The following is a 23,522-nucleotide window of genomic DNA, read 5'->3' as shown; positions in this document are numbered from 1 at the left end:
TACAAAATACTTTTGGCCCTTTTGACTCTCACCCCTGACAAATACCCCATATAATGAAAACACTCAATTAAAACTAATGAACCCCCACCCCCCACACACACACACACACACACACACACACACACACCATAATCAGTGGTGTAAAGTAACTAAGTACATTTACTTAAGTACTGTACTTAAGTACACTTTTGAGGAACTTTTACTTTACTGGAGTATTTCCCATTTTCAGTACTTTTACTTCTACTCCACTACATCTCAGAGGCAAATATTGTACTTTTACTCCACTGCAATTATTTGAAAACTTTAGTTACTAGTTACTTTGCAGATATAAATTATGATATTATAAAAAATACATTAGCCACTTTAGCCCTGTTTTATACCTAGGCTATTTGAAAATAGCCGATCTACAAGCTCACAACGCGTCGCGATGCGACGCGTTGTGAGCTTGTAGATCTGCTATTTTCAAACATTTTAGTACTTTTACTTTTAGTACTTTCAGTACATTTTGATACAAATACTTTTGTACTTTTACTAAATTTTGAATTCCGGACTTTTACTTGTAACGGAGTACTTCTACATTGCAGTATTGATACTTTTACTTAAGTAACACATTTGAGTACTTTTTCCACCACTGACCATAATACACATACAGTGCAGTAATGTATTCTTTATGCAAGCAACATAGTGCTCAGAATGTTTACACTGGCAGAGAGAGGGAAGAGGAGAGAGAAATGGAAGGTGTCTGCAGTACCTCTTCCAGGGCAGAGGTGGCGCTCTGCTGCTGCTGCTCCAGGCCTTTGATCTTCTGAAGCAGATGACCCTTCTCCAGTCGCAGCCTTCGAATCTCCTCGAATACCTCCTCATCCTCCGCCTCACACAAACACACACACACACAATATTTCTACACATACAGTATATATACAGGAGTACATCATTAACCCATTCAATCCGGGAACGCATCTCTGTCATTTTAGATTTCTTTGGCTATTCAAAAATAGCAGATATACAAGCTCATATGAGCTTGTATATCTGCTATTTTTGAAAAATCGTGGAAAATTTGCGCTTCTGGGGGGATTCTACAAATGTCTTATAAATCTCTCTAACAGTTCTTTGAAAAAAACTTATGTTGTTTTAATATCAGTGGTGCCTAACCTTTTTCATGTCAAGGACCACCCAAAATGATGTATTTGGCCGCTCAAAATATTTTGTTCCAGGCACCCCCCAGAAGCACAGATTTGAGTTAAAGATGTTTGCTTTAAAACAATATATATTCAAAGATCTGCACAAATGTTCAAGATTTTTCCCAAAAAATTGCAGATATACAAGCTCATATCTGCTATTTTTGAATAGCCCAAACAAATCTTAAAATGACACACAGATGCGTTCCCGGTCTTAATGGGTTAAGCTTCATGGGTCATAGCAACTATAGGCTCTTTTCTGCTAAGATCAATGACAACAAGACAAGCGCAAACCAATAGGGAATAAAGCGTCACAGAGCACCACGGGGCAGACACTCACAAGGCTTTCCGGGGCGGGGTGCGGCGGTTCAGGGGACGGAGGAGGAGGGGGACTGGGGCTCGGGGGCTTGGGATCGGGGGACGGGGACGGGGGTGGCGGAGCAGCACTGCGGGGCCCTGGAGAAGGTTGTAAACCCTGGATCACGGTGGTGGAAGAACAGAATCAACATGAAACCTCCATATATATCCATTATAAATGAAAGCCCCCCCACCACAGATAATTCTACTTCTTGTTTTTCACCGTTATTGGCTCGGGCAGTGGTTTGCAACGTTTTTTTACAGACCTGACCTGTAAGGGTCCATTTGGAACGCTGTAATAAATTATACATGAAATTTAGACATATGTAATTCTTAAATGTAGTGTAAGTGATTTACTTTTGTTAAAATACGTGTTAAATATCTCTATATTGTGATAGTACTCATTGCTATAGAGTGTTTGTTCAGTAAAAGGAGTCTCCCATGTCTCTACAGCTCTTTATTAAACAGAAAATGCATTTTCAATGCCCTCTCCTGATTGGCTTAAATGTTGTCACCTACCTGAAAATGTACTATATTCTGTTTACTAAAGAGCTGGAGAGACCCCTGTGACCGAACACACGCTCTGTAGCAATGATTACTATCAGAATATACTGTAGTACCTTTAACCTTTTTAACAAAAAAAATAAAAAATACCCAAAAATATCACTTACCCTACCTTTAACATTTTGAATGTCGCACTCAAAATGCACTTATTTGTCAAAAATGTTCTAGTGTCTCTGGAATCAATGTGTAGCACTACAGGTTGGCATACAGTAGGAAAACATTAAACTGCAGAAAAATTATAAACATAATACAGTATATATATATACTGGAGGGGGGCTTAAGCGTATTATGAGAAAATGTTACACGCTGCATGCTGTCAACACAATGGGCAGACAGACAAAGAGGCGGTGAGTACTCATGGGCTTTGCTGGTCAACAAACATGACCTCTTACAGTACCTGGAGAGGGGAGCGGGGGGGCAGGGGGGCTTTCCTCTTGCGGGTGGCCGAGCCCCCTTGCACTTGCGGGGGGGCAGGGGGGGGCAGCTGGCGAGGGGTGAGGGAGGGGTCACAGATAAGGAGGGGTCAAGCTCAGAGTGCAGGATATGGGTCAATAATGGAGCACAAGCAAAACAAAAAGCGAAAACTAAGCAGCAAGCCAGAACCATCATCTCATACTGTTAAACATGTTCAGTGGTAGTGGTGGAAAAGTTCAGTGAACTAATCGATTTAATTCATTTTTAAAAAATCATCAATTTAAATAAAAATCATCTACAAAAAAATTACATTTAGCTTTTTTCCTTTCGACAAAAAAATAAGGGGAAAAAAGCCGAAATAGCAGATCTATAACCTCACAACGCGTAACACGTTGTGAGCTTGTATATCTGCTATTTTTTGCTATTTTCATGCAATATAATGCTGACATATTAAATAGGGCTTAAGTAGTTAGTCAGACTAATTGATTTAGATGATTATAAAAAGTCAATTTGAACATTTTCGCACCGATTCATTGATAAATAAAAAAATAAAAAAATAAAAACACGCTTCAAGATTATTCAATGAATCTAAAAGGTTATCAGTAGAATAATGGCTAATGAAATAATGGATAGTTGCAGCCCTATATGTGCTGGTGGATGACGTGCAGTGTAAACATGTATATAGACTTGGTGTGATGCTGTTGCATGCTGTGTTACCTCGTCCACTGTGATCTCAGGGGCTGAGTGTGCATGGAGGGAGACAGAATGCAATACACTGAGTTTTAGAACACACAAATACAGTGGCAAACACGCACACGCACACGCACACTCACGCACACGCACACACACACACACACATTTGCCCCATACTTAAGATTATAACAGTGCATCCAGGCATCCACTCTCTTCTCAGCATGGTGATCCAACTAGTTGCAATTTACGTGTCTGTCCATACTCATAATATATGGAGTGAAGACTTTGAAGGAATTAAATTATGTGTTTTGTGAGGTTGGATGGACCAGCACACGGAAGGATGGATGGACAGACAGACAGACAGACAACCCGAAAACAAACTGTAATACCTCCAACTAACAGCTGTCACCAGCGGAGGCATATAAAAATGACACGTGAGAGCTACATGTACACACTGTCATACACAATACTTCTCTTCCCCTCATCTCCCTTTCAAACCAACCGTCACGCATCTATCCTCCATAAATCAACAAAGCTTTTGTTCCAAGATAAGAGGAACAAGTCGTTTCTCTCTTTTTTTGTTTCCAACTCCACTATCATCATCATCTCCAGTTGTTCCCTTGATCTACTTCCTCGCTTTACAGTCATTTCTTGGGGGAGCGGAGAGACAGAACTAGAAACAGTCCAGACAGAGCAGCTTCAACGAGAAAGGTTTGAGAGTTTCACAAAAAGCAGCCACACCCCTTGAGGACTTTCGGTAAAAAGCTCAACATCCATTCCCCTTCAGTTTGTGAGTGAATGTGTGAGTGAATGTGTGAGTGAATGTGTGAGTGAACAGCCACAGAGTTGAGGGAATTAACCCATTAAGACCTGAAGCCGATTCTACAAATTTCTTCTAAATCCCAACAGTATTCTGAACAAAAACGTATGTTTCTATATCAGTCGTGCTCAAACTTTTTCATGTCAAGGACCCGCAAAATGATATGTATTTGGCCGCCGACCCCCCCATCTCAAAATGTTTGGTTCCAGGGACCCCCATGAAGCAAAGAATAGAGTTAAAAATGTTTGCTTTAAACAATATATATTCAAAGATTTGCACACATTTTCACGATTTTTCAAAAATAGCAGATCTACACGCTCGTAGCGCGGCACTCGGTGCCGCGCTACGAGCTTGTAGATCTGCTATTTTTGAATAGCCAAAGTGTAAAATAATGCAGTTTTTTGCTCAAATGAAAAAGTGACACCTATGCGTTCCAGGTCTTAATAGGTGAACACATACCCGGAGCTGGAAGAGTTCCGTTCTGCAGCAGGTAGGTGAGCCGCTGGTTGCCCGTGGTCGCGCCATAGTAGGCGGCGTTGTGTCCGAGGGCGTCGATCAGCTGCGAGTTGGCCCCGCCCCTCACCAGCGCCTCCGCCGTCTCGGCGCTGTCACTCTCACAGGCCAGCATCAGGGCGGACCTGGGCCGGGTCGCACACACACACACACACACACACACACACACACACCAGTCGTTTGAACAGTGAAAATTAACAAGCCTGAGTACAACACAGCGAGGTGTGGTGATAAAAAAGCATAAGCAGCCACACCGCTTTAAACTTAAAGACGGGGTGCCGTTATATTCAGTGATTTCCCCCCCCCCCTAAAACATAATCATCAGGTATTATGGTTATACTAGGAGGAAGATTTATTTCAAAAAAAAATTAACACTTTCAGAAAGTGTTAAAATTATGTTTTTATGTAGACACGCCTCCGGTTCATTAAGTATACCTGGTTCTCACCTTAGCACCTCCTCCACCACCTTAGCACCACCCACCCGTCCTAGTCCCTCCTCCTCCTCATGCCCACACCTGTTGTGTTATGATAATGAGGGGGAGGGTACCATTTTACTGTGTCATTAAAGCGCTGTTTTTCTATTGGCACGTTTGACCCTCAAGGTTTTTTCAGCCTCCAGGAAGAAACTCAAAATAGTCAGAGAAGACACAAAACACCATAAAAACACCACCAGGGGGCTTAATGAAGTTCTATCAACCTCATAGACACATGACAGACAGAAAAAGTACAAAACTATGGCACCACCTCTTTAAGTATCACTTTAGGGCCGAATTGCAAACAGACAACAGAGATTATTTCTTCTTGTATGAAAATTTCAGGACATCGGCTCCTAAATGTTTTGTACACTCCAGAGTGGCTGGTTAGTCTCTGTAATTGACCAGCCTAGGAGGAAACCTACACACCATTGATGGTTGGCGATGGTTGTTAATTTATTTCCGTTTCACACCCATGAAAATGTAATGAATGCTCTATACACAGTACCTTTTTTCTGCTCAATACATATTTTAAATTATATCATGGAACCTTTTGTTGTTGAAAATAGTACAAGTACCATATAGTGCTGTTATGAGAGCGGGCCGTTACCTCCCCTGGCTGTCCTGTATGTTGGCGTTGGCCCCTCGACTCAACAGAAAGGCACACAGCTCCACTCTGCTCATCTGAGCCGCTAGGATCAGAGGGGTGGCCCCTTCCTGAAGAACACACACACACACACACACACAGACACACAGACACACAGACACGCACACGCACACGCACACGCACACGCACACACACACACACACACACACACACACACACACACAGTAAACATCAGCATTTGTTTACACACCACATGTAATAAAGCTCACTGAGATACTGAAAAATAACCTTTCACTGTTGTCGGGCAGAAACCTCTTATCTCCATATTCTAAATGTTTGTGTTTTTTCTACAGCGTCACACAAAATAAAAAAAAGGCAGCAGAAGCCGAAGCGCCGCGTCTTGAGTTTGAGCTTGTAGATCTGCTACTTTTGATGTTTTTGAATTTGAATCCTGAAAAGTAACAGTTTTGGACATAAGAGGTTTCTATTGGAAGTGATGGGTTTGTTTGTATAGCACAGTGGTTCCTCAACCTTTTCTGGGTCAGGGCCCACTTGAAAATCTCGTTCGCGGCCAACACATCTGACCACTTAAGCCGGGAGTGGGTCAGATCAAGCCCCCAGAACTCAGAGGTAGAGCAGTGATGCGCATTGGACATGCTGGCCATTCATAAGTACTGATTCTTAACCCATTAAGGCCTGAGTTCGATTCTTAAAATGTTTTCTAAATCCACAGATTTTTGAAAAAAATATTTTTTTTACGATTTTTCAAAAATAGCAGATCTACAAGCTCATAGCGCGATGAGCTTGTATATGTGCTATTTTTGAATAGCCAAAGAAATCTAAAGTGACACAGATGCGTTCCAGCCGTTAAAACGGCTGGGGCCACTAACATGAACGAGAGAAAACGGTTTCGACCAATGGGCTCGACTCACGAGCTTGCGCATGAGCTTGTCCAAGGGGCCGCGCTCCGTGACGCAAAACGTGTCACAGAAGCCCCCAAATAGGCCCCGCCTGTCACATTTCCCAACCCGGAAGAAGAGGTGATTTAGGAGTATGCGCTGGGTGAGCAACTCAATGCAAGTGGATGGGTGGGTATTTCCGGTGCCCTCTCTATTATTTGTTTTAACTCTATGGGTCAGATGGATGGGCCGTGTGAATTCTCAGAGCATGTTTATTTTAATGATCCAGCGTGTTCCAGCTTGGATCAATGGTTCTAACATGGTATAGTTTAAGTTCTTATTGATTGGTATCACAAACTCACTTATCAAGGATTTAAGGAAAAAATATACCATGATATTTTATGTTATCAGTTATGTTATCAATACCAATTATTTGGGGACCCACTTCCCCCAGCCCACAGGTTGAGGACCACTGGTATAGCACATTTCATACACTAACACAATTTAAGTTTTTTTATTTTACATAATGGCATAAAAATAAAAGCATAAAATGCATAAAATAAAAGGGGAAATAAACAATTAAAGGATAAAAAGGCAGTGGATCCTGGATTTAAAAGTATTCAGAGTTGGTACAAGCCTGAAATCCTCTGGAGGATTGTTTCAGTTCCGTGTGTCATACTAACTAAATGCTGCCTCACCATGCTCTGTACTCTGGGAGCACAGAGCAGTTAGTAGACCAATCCTGGACGACCTGGCACTTCTCAAGGGTTCAAGTCAGAGCAGTGTTTTGGCCGTAAACCATTGAGAGATTTAAAGATGACGGTCGATATTTTAAAATCAATTCTATGACTCACTGGAATTAAGCCAGTGCAGCGATGTGAGAATTGTGTTCAGCCTTCTTCTACTTCTACTGCATTCTGAATGAGCTGAGACCCGAGAGAAGATCCTAACATAAAACATAAAATGTATATAACTGTATAACCCAGACCAAGGGTTCCCAAAGGTTTTCAACTCGAGACTCAAAAGACAAATTCTGTGTCATCAAAATTACAAAAATGTATTATGAATATCCACTTAAACCTTATTTCAAAAATATATATAAATAGTATTTACTATTTTCACTATTTTTGAAAGTTCTTGAAAATTTCGGAAAAAGGACACAATGTTTTGATGTCAATTTGAATCAAACTGATGCTGCTGAGCAAGATCAGAGTGCGGGATTTTTGTTTTGATTGATTTAATTGATTGATTGAATATTTTATTAGGCAAAAAATGTAAAACAGCACAGTTACATTTAAAACACTTATAAAAATACTGTCTGAAACGTCCGTTCATAAAAGTCCTTGCAGTCTTGTTTCCAACGAGGTCCTTGATATTCAATTCATTGACATATAATAGTGGCACCACAGTTATAAACAGAAAATATAACACTATGTACAACAACAAAAAAACTAAAAAAAGGGGGGGGAAATAAAATAAAAAGCTAAATGTACAAGAACACGCTAAATGTACAGCTACAGGTTGAAACTGTAGCTGTAACGGGAAAATAGTAGTTCATGAATGTTTGTTCACGATTGCTTCATTTATAGGAGAGGTTAAAAAGAAGAAGAAAAAAATAATAACTTGATATTTATTGAGTTGTGATCCATAAAAACGGGTTGGATCGTGGGCCTTCGGAAAGACTGACCCAGAGCATTCTGATGTTAGTTAAATGAATTCCCTGTGCTTACCCCATCCTGGAGATCCAGATCGGCTTTGAAATCCCACAGGGTCTCAGTGGAGGACAAGCAGCCACTGACCGCTGCAGGAAACACAATGAGAACAAACAGCATTGAGGTTGAAACTGTAGCTGTATGTGTCAGTAACAGAACATTTTACCATAGTGATATTGTTGTACTAGAATGACACCAGTCACCTCTCTTTTTCACTGGCACTCTATTACAACACAGTAGTTTTAAGTGTAGGGAAGTATCTGTTGCAAGTGTAAGTGAAATGTAATTACAGGAATTGTCCTGCTGCCATGGAGCTCATTCTGGCTCTGTGGAGAGCAAGGGTTTTCAAAGTGGGGGTCCAGGGACCCCGGGGGTCCTTGACAGGGAGCCCCCATCGATATGAGTAGTTTAATTTAACTATAGTTCCATTGGCTTTATTATTATTACGATACAAAACATTTATGAGTGACTATTTCAGTATATATATATATTTCAATATCACAACTATGAATCTATTTCTCGTGGACAAGTACAGACATTTAGACCAGGGGTCTTCAACAGGGGGTCCGGGACCCCTAGGGGGTCCTCAGAGTTACTACAGGGGGTCCGCCAAATCTTTGTGTGATATGATTTCTTTTTTTTACCTTAACCACTTGACCCCTAGCATCCCTTTTTCTGAGGAGAACTTTAGCCACAAATAGCGGATCTACAAGCTCACAACGCCTCGCGCTGCGAGGCGTTGTGAGCTTGTAGATCGGCTATTTTTGGCAAAGAGGTATATAGGTGTAGAGGGAAAAAAGAGCAGACCAAGTAAACAAAAAAAAAGTTTAATCTGAAACGCAATTTTATACAATATAGAGGGGGTCCCTGCTTCATCTCTCTCTCAGCTAGGGGGTCCTTGGCCTGAAAAGGTTGAAGACCCCATGGGTCCATGACCTGATGAATGTCAATTTAGGGGGACTGTGACGGTCACATTTCAAATGTATGTTTGAAAGACGGCTGCTGTAGAGAGTTAGATATAGTTACCTGCATGATGCAACGCTGTTCTGCCAATAGCGTCTACGCTGTCTACAGGCAATCGCTCCTGTTGTGGAGGGAATAGGCAGTTAAAGCAGCGGTAAGTAAACAAAGAGAATACACACTAAAATGCATGACAACCATTAATTAATGTCAACGTTTGGTGGTTACGGATGATATTTTGGAACTCGTTCAGGCTCTGTTTCTCTGTGTTTTTTCTATTTTTACCTGTAGTAGCCTCTTCAAGCACTCAGGCTGGCAGTTTTTGGCTGCTAGATGAAGGGCGCTGAAGCCTGGAATCAGTAAACAGCCAAACCCAGACCAAATTAAAAAAAGACAAAGAGGAAGACATTAGTGCAAAGATAAATAATACATTAGATGTAAAGAACAAACTTGGTAAATGAGACTGCAGAATGACCATTCTGACAACCTTAACAGGGTTTGATTTGCTGGGAGGATATTGCTTTATCCTTGCTTCAGGTCAGACTGAATTAACACATTGAGTGCCAAAACCGTATATACTTTTTTGCAAATACACCCGTGGAGTGCCAACATTTCTAAAAAACGTATATATACTTTTTTTTCCCCCGTTTATTTCCACGCGGGAGGGGCTAGAGCAGCTCTGGGATCACCCTAGGCGATTCTGAGAAGGAAGGGCCAGATGGATCACCGTGTCAAAAACATGGCTCCCCATCCGCTTCCGTTCTATTTCCTTCTCTAAAACCCCTATAACTCCGAAACTTTTTTACGCTGGGGAAAACAACTCATTTTGCATCCGCGATCGCTTTGCCATTGTGACCCGAGTGAAAGATGTTATCGTTCCAGCCGTTAGCCAGGACCATTGGGCAAAATGGAGGCATGCTTTTTTTTTCATGGATCGCTCGTCATGGAGTCTACAGCTTTAAACAGCACAATGGAATGCAACGGTGAGATTCCCGGCACCGAACGTATTCTGTTATTATAACATTCTGGCACCCAATGTGTTAAGGCAGACTGTCTGATATTTATGTTTGATAATAATATCACAATTTAACCACATTAACCCTGGTGTCCGTCCCTATTTTGGGCAAATTTTGCATTTTATAAACTTTTAATTCTGTTTGAACAGGGGAGGGACACATGTGAATTCGTACAAACACGTATGAACACGTACGAACGCGTGCGAAGGCGGGACACATACGAAGAATGTCCCGCCTACAAATGGAACCCTGAACTTCCATACCGGCTCCATCATTGACGGTGATGTCTGCTCCATGAGAGATGATGACCTCCAGACAGTCCAGCCGGCCCCGGGTTGCACACAGGTGGAACCTACCGGCAGGAAGGGCCAAAATACACACATGAACAAACAAGGAACGCCTTTGATGAACTGTCTTTGTTTGACTAATTCTTGTATAATTTCTCATTTCTGTTTTTAGTAATAATAAAATAAAATGGGTAGAACAACAATGGACATTAAAGAGGTTGTACAGTAAGTGATTTTTTTGGGTTAAAAAGGCTCTGCATTCCTTAGTAATCCTTATAGTAATCATTGCTATAGAGAGGGTGTTCAGTAACAGGGGTCTCCCCGTCTCTCCAGCTCTTTCGTAAACAGGAAATCGATGTTCAGGTCGGGATATCAATTTTATCCAATCAGGAGAGAGAACTCCTGAAAGATACTTCATCATCGTCAATTACATACTGTAGTGTTCCAGTTCCAAATGTGTTTGCTCATTTTTTTTTCTTCATAATTTCACTTTTTATTCGGCATCTTGTGAGTTCCCTCCCCTGATTGGATGAAATCAGAGACCTGTTACTGAAAAAACACACACAATGATTACTATCACAATATAGAGCTATTTAAAGGAGAATCCATAGATGCTTGTTTCTTCCAGAACCTGGCAACTCGTGTTGCCAGATTCTGGAAACAAGCATCCAGTGTTAAATCGTTCGCCATTAACGGCAGCCTCGCAGGAAGTTTCAGTGCATGTTTGACTATCATGAGACTCTACAATGAATACTAGTAGAGAAAAAAATAACGTTGCATCGGTTATAATAGACGAATTTCCCTGACCCACGCGCTCCCATTATGACAACGGAGGGGGTTTAAAAAATGACGACAGGGGAATCTATGGAAAAAAAGAACGCCACTGTTTACGTCGGTAGGTGAGTAACGAGACATCAAAGATAACACTTAATTTGTCCGGAATTCTCCTTTAACACAAAAATAAATGTCAAAGCAATTCAGACATTGAACAACCTGATGATTCCGCCATGTTACTGTATAATACCACACTGCTACAGACAGCAGTTAAGTGATGAACTCACGCTGACTTGCCCTCAGCGTCCAGCTTGGTGGGGCAGAGGCCCTTCTTCACCATGAGAGCTGTGACTTTGTCAGGCTCGTTCGCCTCCACGGCCTGCAGGAGCCTCTCATCACTCTTACTCCAGTCCTGACTCTGAGGGGGGTCGGGGGGGGGGGGGGGGGGGGGGTTGGGGGCACAGAGAATAGGTCACAACCCTATCCTCCCTACTGTACACTAGGAAACTGATACCATACCCCCCGCCCGTATCTCATACCATACACAACAATGAGTGCATTTCCCGTGCATGCATGCAGCCATCGATCGAAGGATGACATGCGATTTTATATCATACGAAACGAGTCACAGTGGCTGTCCATATGTACACTGATAAAAGCAGAAACGACAAATGAAAAACAACAGAATTCACAAGTTAACACGAAACACTTCTAAAAGGTTCAAACCAAGCGGATAAATGAAGAAGATGAAAATATAACTAATGTATCATTCTTTTTTTTTACTGTTAGGCTGAGGTGACAGACATTACAGACAAAAACAATGATATTCTCAACATGTCCTTGTCTGTCTATTGTTCTAACCAACAGAAAAACGCACACATCAAATGTACATGCATGCATGCATGCATGCATGCACACAGTAACTATAATAACCACTTTAACGCTGGCGCCCCTATTTTGGGCATGTCCTTGTCGGCAAAACAATAGCCCAAACTGAAATATAACTGCCTAACATATCTAATATATATGTATTGTCGTAGATCATGTTGGCCAGGGGGCAGAGATACCTACTGGTAGAGGCAGCAGGCTGAAGCAGGCACAGATACTGTTCACCAGGCTATTCAACGCCGGCTGTTTAGGGTCCATGATCCTAGCAAAAGGCTTAACACACACCTCTGTGTGTGCCAACTATACACAGACACACATACTGTATACCAGGGCGTTACGGAATACACACAATACTGTGTGTGTGCGGGACCTCACTATACTTACATAATGTGGGCAGCAATTGAACCCGTTTCCTCTAACTGTACAAAAACATACATTATACACACTCATCTCTGTGTATAGTACACTACCTAACTATTGTCATACACATGCCGCTATGTTCTGACAGTACACAGACAGTGTACAAAGAATGCACACACACACCATTATCCCTGCCACCACACACATAAGATTTACCCTCCACTGTGTCACAACTGCCTATTTAATTAACAAGTAAACGCACACACACCCCACCGGTTCCGGAACTCAATTACCCATAATCCCCAATCATACTGTACATCCTCATCCTCAGAGGTCAGAGTGACCACACGGCGGATACAAACAATATGGAAGGAAGGAACACAACAAGGACAACCGAACCCGACGCTACATTTAAGGAAGCGCCCGTCAGTCACCTCATAGTCAAAACAGCATCACACTTACTTGGCTACCTAAATGACCATGTAAACATCCATGACACTCAATACTGACGACCGCATTTACATGCACACACACATCCCGCACGCACGCAAACACATGCACCCACCCACACACACACACACACGCACACGCACAGCCACAGACACACAAAACACACGCTAGCCTGTCCTCACAACATCGTCCCTCTCCATCCATACGCAGTGCTCCCGCAGCCCAAAATAAAAAACATCCCTCTTCCCTGTGTGCTCGTTGCTGCTGCTAGCAGAGGCATAAAGTCTACTGTCACACACACACTCACACACACACATACACACACACACACACTCACGCTCCACCACCTCCCTCCCTGTGTCCTCCTTTTTCTAACCCAATACTGTCTTCTCTCTCTCTCTTCTCTGTCTCTAGATTAGGCTCTCTTAATCCAGTGCTCCTGTCTCCATTCGTTTGGGTCAGGAGCTGTGACTGTACTGTACTGTTTCGGTACCAGCCACCACACCCCCCCCCCTCACCCCCCTCTTCTCTTGGCAGTGTTATGGAGTCTCTGGACTCTCTGCAGCTGAAGCAGAGACTGGGCCCTGTCCGGGATTTAAAATAGTCAGCAAATACAGAGGAGGAAACAAGCTGGCTCTGCTCTAGCTACAGTACATAGCTTAACACAGTGACAGGGCAGAGCAGAGGGGACACCGTGGCATGCTGAAACCATACCTATAGCTTAAAAACAAGTTTTTTTTATTGTCAAGCCCTGTATGGGACGGTTATCACTTCTCAAAAATCAAGCAAATCAAGCATACGCATACATGAAGAGACCTAGATTAATTAGTATGAGTGCACATAACTTTGCATGTATCTATGCTATGTGTCTATACTGTACCTGTATCTATCTATCAATAAATCCACCCACCCACCTATCTACCTACCTAGTACCTACCTAGTACCTACCTTTCTACATAGCTATCTGTCTATCAAACTACAGTATCTATCTATTAATCGATCCACCTATCTATCTATCTATCTATCTATCTATCTATCTATCTATCTATCTATCTATCTATCTATCATAATCTCCATCTCTCATTTTAAAAAATACAGTAGTGAGACAGTGAGTAATCATCTCTCATCTTCATCTGAGAGGAACAGTCAGATCAGTCCCTCTACAGAGAGAAGACAGCAGGAGGTAGAGAGTGTCTCCTCTCCATCACACTGCCTCAGCAGCACCAGTTTCACTTGTTCATGATGTAGTAATAATAGAGCAACTAAACAGCTCTACTTCTGTGAGGAGGCTAAACACCATTCATTCTTATAAAGTCTTCCCCCTGGGACAGCGACAACAGCAGGGCACTGGGGATTCAGGTGTGTGCGCGTGCCTGAGTGTGTGCCATGTGCCTGTGTGTGCGCGTGTGCGTGTGTGTGTGTGTGTGTGTGAATAATTAAAGGCCACCTGAGAGTTCTGGTTACAACCCAGGTCTGGCGAGCCTGGAGGTCTTACTCTCCTGCTGCTGCTCTCAGACACCAAATCCCAGAGCCCCCCGGCCCGCGCACACACACACACACACACACACACACACACACACACACACACACACACACACACACACACACACGTACAACTAAATGACCAATGACCACCTGCTACTCACTTGAATACTGTCAGGTTAATATCATGTTAAAGAGAAGTCTGTGTAACGCGAGTGTTATTGTCTTTCCCAAAACTGACTTATTGAATAAAAAATAAAAAATAAAATAATAATAACAATTAAAACATTTAGTAAATCCACACCAAATTGGCTGGTACAGTGGGGTGGGTGGTTTCTCACCTCAGTCTTTTTAAACTTTGCCTTCAGACTTTTCATTGTAGCCTCATAAACTCTGCCTCCAGGTGAACTCTACAGGGGGGACAAGAAAGATATTTAAGACAATTGAGAGCAAAAACTTTAATACAAGATGCATCCTAGCCTACAGTAGCCTGCATGCATACAGTTGTTACCTGTAATATACACAGCATTACCTAGTCAAACAGGTGTCAGTGGCAAGCAATATATAGAATTATGTGATAGAGAACCGTTTCATGAACCAGAAGCTCGTCTAAATTCAATTGTGATCTAAAAACTACAAGGAATAATTTCACAGAAAACAAGCCAGCAGCAGCAGCCAGCAGCAGCAGCAACATAACACGTACAGTAGTAAGTCAAACGTGGAGGTGATCACGGTTTTCACATGACTCAAACGCGCATACAATCATAATGATCAAGAATATATATACAAGCCCTACCTGTGGAGGACAGGGCGTCCCGGGACAGGTGCTGTCTCTGTCCCATGGAGGAGCTGCTCAGGTCGCCACTCTGCTGACGTTCTTCTGGACACAGAGCGGCGTGGGGAGGAAATAAATACTTGTGTGGGCGGAATCGGACAACAGGTGGCGCCATACTCCCAACAAAAATAAAATTCACTGATTGGATGATGCACGTATTTTACTCTCATCCTCACTTTTTTTGTCAATGGAAACCAAAACAAAGGGATGGACGTCACATGGGATAGATCGAGGGAGAAAATGTTTTTGAATTAAATGTACTCAAAAAGGGAAAATGTGATTTTGGGTTAATGATGGGAGAAACCACCACTAAAAGGCTCTATGCACAGCAGCCATATTGGAGAGAAATTGGGCCCTCTTCCTTACTTCCTTCACAGGTTTTACCAATGATACTAATGAAGGCTTTATTGTTCCATTTCATGTAGCACAGTGGTTCTCAGCCCTTTTAATTTCAAGGACCCCCATATAACTCTGAGAGTGTACAAATGGAACCAAATGGACCCCGTAAGGGTCCATTTGGTTCCATTTGTACACTCTCAGAGTTACACACCTTTTAAGGGGCCATTTGGAACCCCCTTTATGAACTATGAGGGTTCCCGGACCACACTTTGAGACCCATTGGTGTAGCTGTAGTTTCCAGTGAGCCAACATGCACAATATCAACACCATGACTTTGTTTTGACCTGAATGGAACAGAGCCTTCATTAGTGTCATTGGTAACACCTGTGAAGGAAGTAAGAAGAGGCCCAATTTCTCTCCAAATTGGCTGCTGTGCATAGAGCCAATTGGACTATCTATGTTTACAACACAAGCCTCAAAATGTTGTTTTCTTTAGTCTTATCTTTGTACCACTGCCCAGGAGATGGTGCTATTGGTATATTTGCACTTTCATCTCCTGCAACTGACCACATTATTCCCTTTGCAGCCTGATTCCCATGGTCCAAAGCTTTGGGAATTGTTTTTATTTATTTCTTCATTTTTGGCCCAGGCATTTAGCCTTCTAAAGACGGGTACTTTATTGACAAACCAACTCCTCTGGGGCCAGGCAACTTTTTTAATTTTCCCCCAGAGCATCTGGTTTGTTTAAACCAGATTGTGGCCCCGAGGGGCCACGATAGTCTTGGCTGCAAACACCTCTTATTTGTCCCCTTCTATTTCTGTGAACTCAGTTCTTTACTAAATAGAAAATACTAACTGGGAAAGTAAATTATTGACTTTTTTTTAATAGCAATTAAAATGTTATAATTTACATTCAGATTGAGACTATTTCCAGTCTTACCAGTGTGTCACTAAATAGCTAGTATAGTAGTAGTTTGTGGCACAACAAGGACAACAGGTTTAGCTGCATTTAGGCTACATGGCGTGTTGACACAGGTTGGACATCATTAATAAATTATGATTTGTAAGGACGCTTGTGTTGCCATGGTCACATCTCTGGCAACAACAAGTGATTTTCATTTGTTTCACAGGAAGGGGAAGAAATGTGAAACAATGGCTGAGAAAAAATATAAAGGGGCTCCATTCGGAAGACAATCCGCAAGGTGAGATAGGCCCTGCCTTTTCTTTTTCAGTAAGACTCCTATGTAGCCTATTAGATATCTGAGCTCATAGGCAACTGATGTAGCAGCTACTGTAAGTCACCAAACATTATTGTCTAGGTCAGTGGTTCTAAAACATTTTCATGTCAAGAACCCCCAAATTGATACAGTATACTGTATTTGACTGGGACTCCCATCAGGAAATGTTTTGTGCCAGGGATTCCTAAACATGTTCGAGATTCTTTAAAAAAAATGTCAAAAAATAGCAGATGTGCAAGTTCGCAGTGAGCTTGTAGAGCTGCTATTTTTGAATGGCCAACATATAAATAGATAAAGTGGTTAATTGATTGTGATGCTGTGTTAACTACTTTTGCTGGTGACCCTCTGCTAACCCCCCAAGGACCCTGGGGGGTCCCCGTACCCCACTTTAAGAGCCAATTGTCTAGACAGGACATAATAATGTTAGGTGGGCAGGTTAATCTAAATCTTGTTGGCCGTTGGGGGCCAGTTTTGAACATTTGCTCTGTTTGAGGCAGATTTGATGTGTCAGGGGTCCATCCTGCCAACAAGAAAGTGGGAGGATACACACAGATCCCCTACTGCAAGAGGATGACCAGTGACATGGTAGGCGTTCACGTGGGAATTGTGTTTGTTGTGTGTTGTGTGGTGGGATGGGGCAAGGGGCAATTACTGTAGTAGGTTATTTGTAGGCCTAATTGTCTTGTATTGTATTGATGAGTCTGTTTTTGTATGGATAACTATACCACCATTTTGTTAGCAGCCTGCTCAGGGACTACAGATGAAAATTAGCCAACTCTGACTAACTCTGGCTCATTTACGTGGATGTGAAAAATGTATATGTTGATTAATGTGCACTGTCCCTGATAAATACAGGGCAGGATGTGATTCTGGCTTGATCTACAGACCTACTTCGGGCTAATGGTGTGTAGGTGTATGAATATAGAAGCATGTGGGGTTTTAGCAGTAGAACAGGGTCATAGTTTACATTTGTTGATTGATTCACTCACGTCTGCATACTGCACTGATACACTTGACACCATCAAGTGTATCAGTGCTTACGCAGATCATATGAGAGTGAATCAACAAATGTATTTACTGGTCAGATAAATGTCAGTCATATAATCATAACAGCAGTTATTATAATTATTTTAATATTTTAATATACTTGTTGATTCTATGAAACACTCAGGAGAGGCGCCTCGGCCCGGGAACATACAACGTTGACAGAGGTGATTTCTGTGCACAATCCGTGGCAGAGAGAGCCAAAGGACCCGGCTGGCACAGAGCTCTGGAGGCTTCCAGGGACGCACAGAGACCCCACCTCTTCTACAGAGATGCCTGGGTCAACAAACAGTTCCTGGTGGGTAGTATAGCCTTAAAGAGACTGGGCCTTGGAGAGGGGTCAACGGTGTCAAATCAGTCGGTGTCCTATTGGCTGATTAGAACAGGGGTTTTACAGGCCAAGGACCCCTTAGCTGAGAGAGAGATGAAGCAGGGAGGGACCCCCACTACATATTGTATAAAATCGAGTTGCAGATTAAACTTTTTCATTCATAGATAGCTTCATATACTTGTTTGACAGCACAGTCATCAGTGTTGTGTTGTGTTGGATTGATTGATGTTAATGTGTATTTTCAGACAGTTTAACAACTTAAACCGTCAATACCCTCAAGAAAAAACTTGTACGACACCAAACCTCTCGAAAATAGCCGATCTACAAGCTTGTAGATCTGCTATTTCCGGCTAATGTTCCCCTCAGAATAGGGATGCTATGGTTCAAATTGTTAATGTAAAAAAAAAAAGGTCCTATCACACAAAGATTTGACAGCCCCTCTGTAGTAAATCTGAGGACTCCCAAGGGGTCCCGGACCCCCATGTCGAAGACCCCTGACTCGGACTAAAATTTGATGTGCTCTTCCTGACAAAGAAATGTAAGCGTTGCTTTCTTTGTGTAGAAAACCAAAGTGGGCCCTGGCACCTACGAGAGCAGAGACCTCATGCAGGAGCTGACAAACAAGCCAGGCAGCGTCCGAGGCGTCTGTGACAGTCTGGAGAGAAGGTTCAAGGTGGTGAAGGTGAGTCATCACTCCACTAGAGGGCAGCACACAGCCACACACTAGCTCAGCATGGGACAACAAACAGTATTATTGTAAAACAGTGAAAAAAGGGTCAATGATGCCAGCTGAAGACCAATGTTACTTACACAGTAACTTTAACCAGTGCTTGCAGCCTGGCGTCCCTATTCTGGTTGGGCATGTCATTATAGGTTAAACTTTTCACAAATGTTTTTCAAAATCTTTAAGTAAAATAGTGAAAATAACAGATCTACAAGCTCACAGTGCTGTGAGCTTCTAGATGGGCTATTTGTTCTTTTTTACCCTTTTTTAAAAATATACTGTTGTACAACAAGAAATAGGGAATGTCGTACCAATGTATCAGTAAATTCAAACCTAACCAAGCATGTTTTTTCAATGCGTGTGTGTGTGTGTGTGTGTGTGTGTGTGTGTGTGTGTGTGTGTGTGTGTGTGTGTGTGTGTGTGTGTGTGTGTGTGTGTGTGTGTGTGTGTGTGTAGAGCTGTACACCAGGCCCTGGCAGCTATGGCAGAGGAGGGGTGCCCTCGGCTGCACTGGAAGAGAGGAGGGCTGAGTCAGCAAGATGCCTTCAAATGGACCTCTGTAGTGCAGTCAAACGCTTCTCTGAAAACACTCAAGTACATACTGTAGCGTTTAAATATGACAGTATATTATATTATGTTATATTATATTATATCATAGAATATATCGTTGCTGTCAGGCAGAAACCTTGTGTCTCCATATTTCAACAGTTTTTTTGTAAATTAATGCCCTACTTTGTCATACAGTGTCACACTAAAGTAGCAAAAAAATCTATGATTTTTGTATTTAAGTGAAAGTGAAATTAGTAAAGTGTGTCTGTGGGTTTTATAAATAAGTGTCCAATGAAAGGTATTAGCAAGAGCTTGTGACAAAACAATAACTACAACATTACATTGGATCCACTGGAACACAGCTGGTTTTGGACATTCAAGGTTTCCACCTGTTACCAGCGACAGCAATGAGGCTTATATAGACTATACGATATTATGTTTGACTATTGGTAAAGTAACCTATGTACACATGGCCGCTGTCGGGTGGAAACCTATAATCTGTTACTTTTCAGGATTCAAATTCAAAAGTAGCAAATATAGCAGATCTACAAGCTCAAAACGCATCGCAAAGCGATGCGTGACACAGTTGTGCACCAAGCTGAAGCAGCATGTGTGTTGTGTTGTTTGTGTTGTTTGTGTGCAGGACAGTGGTCCGAGCCCCTGTTCCTACAACCTGAAGAGCGGCGTTGATATCCTGCTGAACAGGAGCGTCGGTAAAAGAGGACCTTATGACCTCTTCACAGGTCAGAGAGACAAGCCACTCACATCCGGCCACAGCGCTACGCCGGTAAATAAACTGGAATGTCATACAGAAGAGAGATGCATGCACACATGCACACTCGACACTCTTTGATTCTAACCCACTCTAATGATATGTTTGAATTAACCACATGAACCCTATAGCGTCCCTTTTCTGGGGCAATAGCCAATCTCCAAGCTCACAAGTCAGTTCGTTTTGGCAAACAGTGCAAAACAGGCATTGTGAACTTGTAGTTTGGCTATTTTCACAATGTTTATCTGTGGAACTGAGTCAAACTAAATGTAATGTCTACACCCTCTGACAAGTACTTGTCAGGGTGGGGGGTCCCAGTTCCCTCCCTTGGTTTAAGTGCTGTTAAATTTTGACGGTTGCTGCAAGTAACTCTATTCTATAAATTCTGTGTATGTGTGTTGGTGTGTGTTGGTGTGTGTTGGTGTGTGTTGGTGTGTGTGTGTGTGTGTGTGTGTGTGTGTGTGTGTGTGTGTGTGTGTGTGTGTGTGTGTGTGTGCGTGCGTGCGTGCGTGCGTGCGTGCGTGCGTGCGTGCGTGCGTGCGTGCGTGCGTGCGTGCGTGCGTGCGTGCGTGCGTGCGTGCGTGCGTCGCATGTCCCTGCAGAAGCGCATGGGTCCGATTCCTGGACAGTACAAGGTGGTCAGCTTCGGGGACGAGCTGAAGCGAAGGGAGAAGAGAAAGCATGGGGTGTTCAGCTCATTACGTCAATATCCATCCACACCTACAGAGAGGATCTACCACAGCACCCTGGCCCAGTGCCCTCGCCCCGCTGTCAGTTACAGGCATCACACTGACATACAAAAACAACAAACAAAGTAGTACAATTAAAGGGTTAAGAGAAAAGGAATATACACCAATATATTCTAAGTACGCTATTTAGATAGTCGCTCTGGATTATTGTCGGCTAAATGCCCAAATTGTAAATTATGAATTGATAGTATATTGTTTAGAGCAGGGGTCTTCAACGTTTTCAGGCCAAGGACCCCCTAACTGAGAGAGAGATGAAGCAGGGACCCCCTACTCTATATTGTATCAAATTGTGTTTCAGATTACACTTTTTTTGGTTTACTTTGTCTGCTCTTTTTTCCCCTCGACACCTATACCTCTTTGCCAAAAATAGCAGATCTACAAGCTCTCAACGCCTCGCAGCGCGAGGCGTTGAGAGCTTGTAGATCTGCTATTTTCGGCTAATGTTCCCCTCAGAAAAGGAATTCTAGGGTTCAAATGGTTAATGTAAAAAAACGAAATCCTATCACGCAAAGATTTGGCGGACCCCCTGTAGTAACTCTGAGGACCCCCTAGGGGTCCCGGACCCCCTATTGAAGACCCCTGGTTTAGAGACATGCTGTTTATCGTTTACCTGGTATCATACTTTGCAGCACATTTTCTTAGCCCTCTATTCAACAGATATATTGCACACAATACTGTATATACAAACATATTCTACCATCAACTCTCTGCATTCCTTTTGTTGTTTTTGTGTCAGACTTCACCTGCATCAGGAGGCCATGAGGCGAGGGTCCATGCCCGTCCAGGAAGTCACAACGCTCCACCCTTCCTCTCCTCCGCTCCTCGACAGACTAAACAGCAAGAGAGGCGGCTGAATGGGAACTATGTGAGTGAACCTCAAATAACTTAAACCTTCCGTTCTTAGTAATACAGTTGCAACTGTGCTTGGTGCGCTATTTTTTACCAAATATCTATATTTACCAAATATCTAAATACCAAATATCTATATTTACCAAATATCTAATTACCAAAAATAGCAGATCTACAAGCGCACAACGTATCTGCTATTTTTGGCGAACGTTCGCCCTCAGAATAGGGATGCTGGGGTTCCAGTGGTGAGAACCTGATGGATCGCTCACCTTTCAACCTTGATTGGCTTTTATTAAATAAACATTTATATCTGCATTACAAGCAACAGAGCAGATGAGACGTAAAATACACATATAGGTGAACCTAAAGACGAATGGATCGTTGAGCCTTGCTACATTTACTGTCCACTTGAACAAAAACAGGAGATCTTTCAGGATATCTTTTTAGATGAGGAGAATGCCATTATCATACTGTAAGCTGTATTATTTTCATAGCTAGCTTATCCTTCCCCCAGAACGTCATCGGCCCTGGTCGCTACAACATGGACGTGAAGGATGAGGAGAGGAGTCTCGGCGGTCCCACGGCCCCCTTCAAATCCCAAACACGCCGATGCCTGTCGCTCCCGCACCAAGACAGACACATGCAGTAAGAGAGTAGTTCATTAAAGGCATAGCATACTGTTTGTAACTTTGCGTAACAAAAAAAATATACATTTTCATTTCTCTCTATAGCACCAGTCATCAGCCACTGCAGTAGTGTGGTGGTGTTTACCTGCAGACACACACTGCTCTTCTCGCTTTATTTTGGTGTTTTCACTGTTTGTCTTGGTAGCCCAAAAACGTCCCCGTCTACTAAAACAAACAGTAGAACACTGAAAACAAGACCAGGAGACCTGGTTCTGCCAGACCCAGACTTCACATGACGTGTCAGCCTGTGTCTATGCCCATGTATGGACGAAAGGGGGACAGACTTTTATGGCTGGGGCCTAAGGACAAAGTGACCAAAACCTGTTTTTTGCCCATGTATGGAGAAAACAGGTACAAAACATGCCCATGTATGGACGAAAGGGGGACAGACTTTTTTGGCTGGGGCCTAAGGACAAAGTGACCATGCCCATGTATGGACGAAACAGGTACAAAGCCTCATGTAAGCCGACCCCTTGGGTCTGGCAAACAGCAAGAGGGATATGTGTTTCTGCAGGTAAACACCACCACACTACTCCAGTTGCTGATGACTGCTGGTATAGAGAGAAATGATTAGTAAAGAATATATATATACATATTGTTTTGTTACAGGGCAAAGTTATATAATATGCCTTTAATGAAGTTTACTGTAGATTTCAGGTCAATGCAGCACCAACACTGTGTGTGTGTGTGTGTGTGTGTGTGTGTGTGTGTGTGTGTGTGTGTGTGTGTGTGTGTGTGTGTGTGTGTGTGTGTGTGTGTGTGTGTGTGTGTGTGTGTGTGTGTGTGTGTGTGTGTGTGTGTGTGTGTGTGTGTGTGTGTGCGCGCGTGTGTGTGCGTGTGTTTCAGGGAGAGGCTGAGGGCGGTGAACGTTCCAGTGGACAGACGGAGTTTCCTGGTGTCTCGTTGAGGGGATTTCCTGGTGAAATCGTCTCGTACTCGGTTGACGCAGCAGCCACGGT

At 42.8% G+C, this 23,522-nt stretch overlaps 2 protein-coding genes across 2 annotated transcripts; one reads left to right on the top strand and one right to left on the bottom strand.

The window, feature by feature from the left end:
• Window positions 1–28: 28 nt before the first annotated feature.
• Window positions 29–15,322, bottom strand: LOC308086743 (uncharacterized protein; the record flags this gene model as incomplete). The annotated part of the gene is made up of 15 exons (XM_080430392.1): window positions 15,244–15,322; window positions 14,789–14,857; window positions 14,413–14,493; window positions 11,555–11,685; window positions 10,470–10,558; window positions 9,476–9,540; window positions 9,257–9,314; window positions 8,249–8,319; window positions 5,623–5,729; window positions 4,486–4,664; window positions 3,231–3,253; window positions 2,497–2,583; window positions 1,519–1,653; window positions 752–871; window positions 29–34 (listed from the first exon to the last, which is right to left on the bottom strand). The coding sequence occupies exons 2-15, from the start codon at window positions 14,822–14,824 to the stop codon at window positions 29–31; spliced, it is 1,188 nt and encodes a 395-aa protein (XP_080286518.1). The 5' UTR covers window positions 14,825–14,857; window positions 15,244–15,322.
• A 1,451-nt stretch (window positions 15,323–16,773) lies between these two features.
• On the top strand, window positions 16,774–22,526 carry LOC308086741 (ciliary microtubule-associated protein 2-like; the record flags this gene model as incomplete). The annotated part of the gene is made up of 9 exons (XM_080430389.1): window positions 16,774–16,823; window positions 17,357–17,444; window positions 18,031–18,201; window positions 18,797–18,916; window positions 19,415–19,552; window positions 20,151–20,294; window positions 20,909–21,049; window positions 21,765–21,893; window positions 22,392–22,526. The coding sequence occupies 9 exons, from the start codon at window positions 16,774–16,776 to the stop codon at window positions 22,524–22,526; spliced, it is 1,116 nt and encodes a 371-aa protein (XP_080286515.1).
• Between the last annotated feature and the right edge of the window lie 996 nt (window positions 22,527–23,522).

This window comes from Gymnoscopelus braueri (genome assembly GCF_963280865.1).
Source record: "Gymnoscopelus braueri genome assembly, chromosome: 6".
In the NCBI taxonomy this organism is placed as follows: domain Eukaryota; kingdom Metazoa; phylum Chordata; class Actinopteri; order Myctophiformes; family Myctophidae; genus Gymnoscopelus; species Gymnoscopelus braueri.
This window is presented reverse-complemented; position numbering and strand designations above follow the sequence as displayed.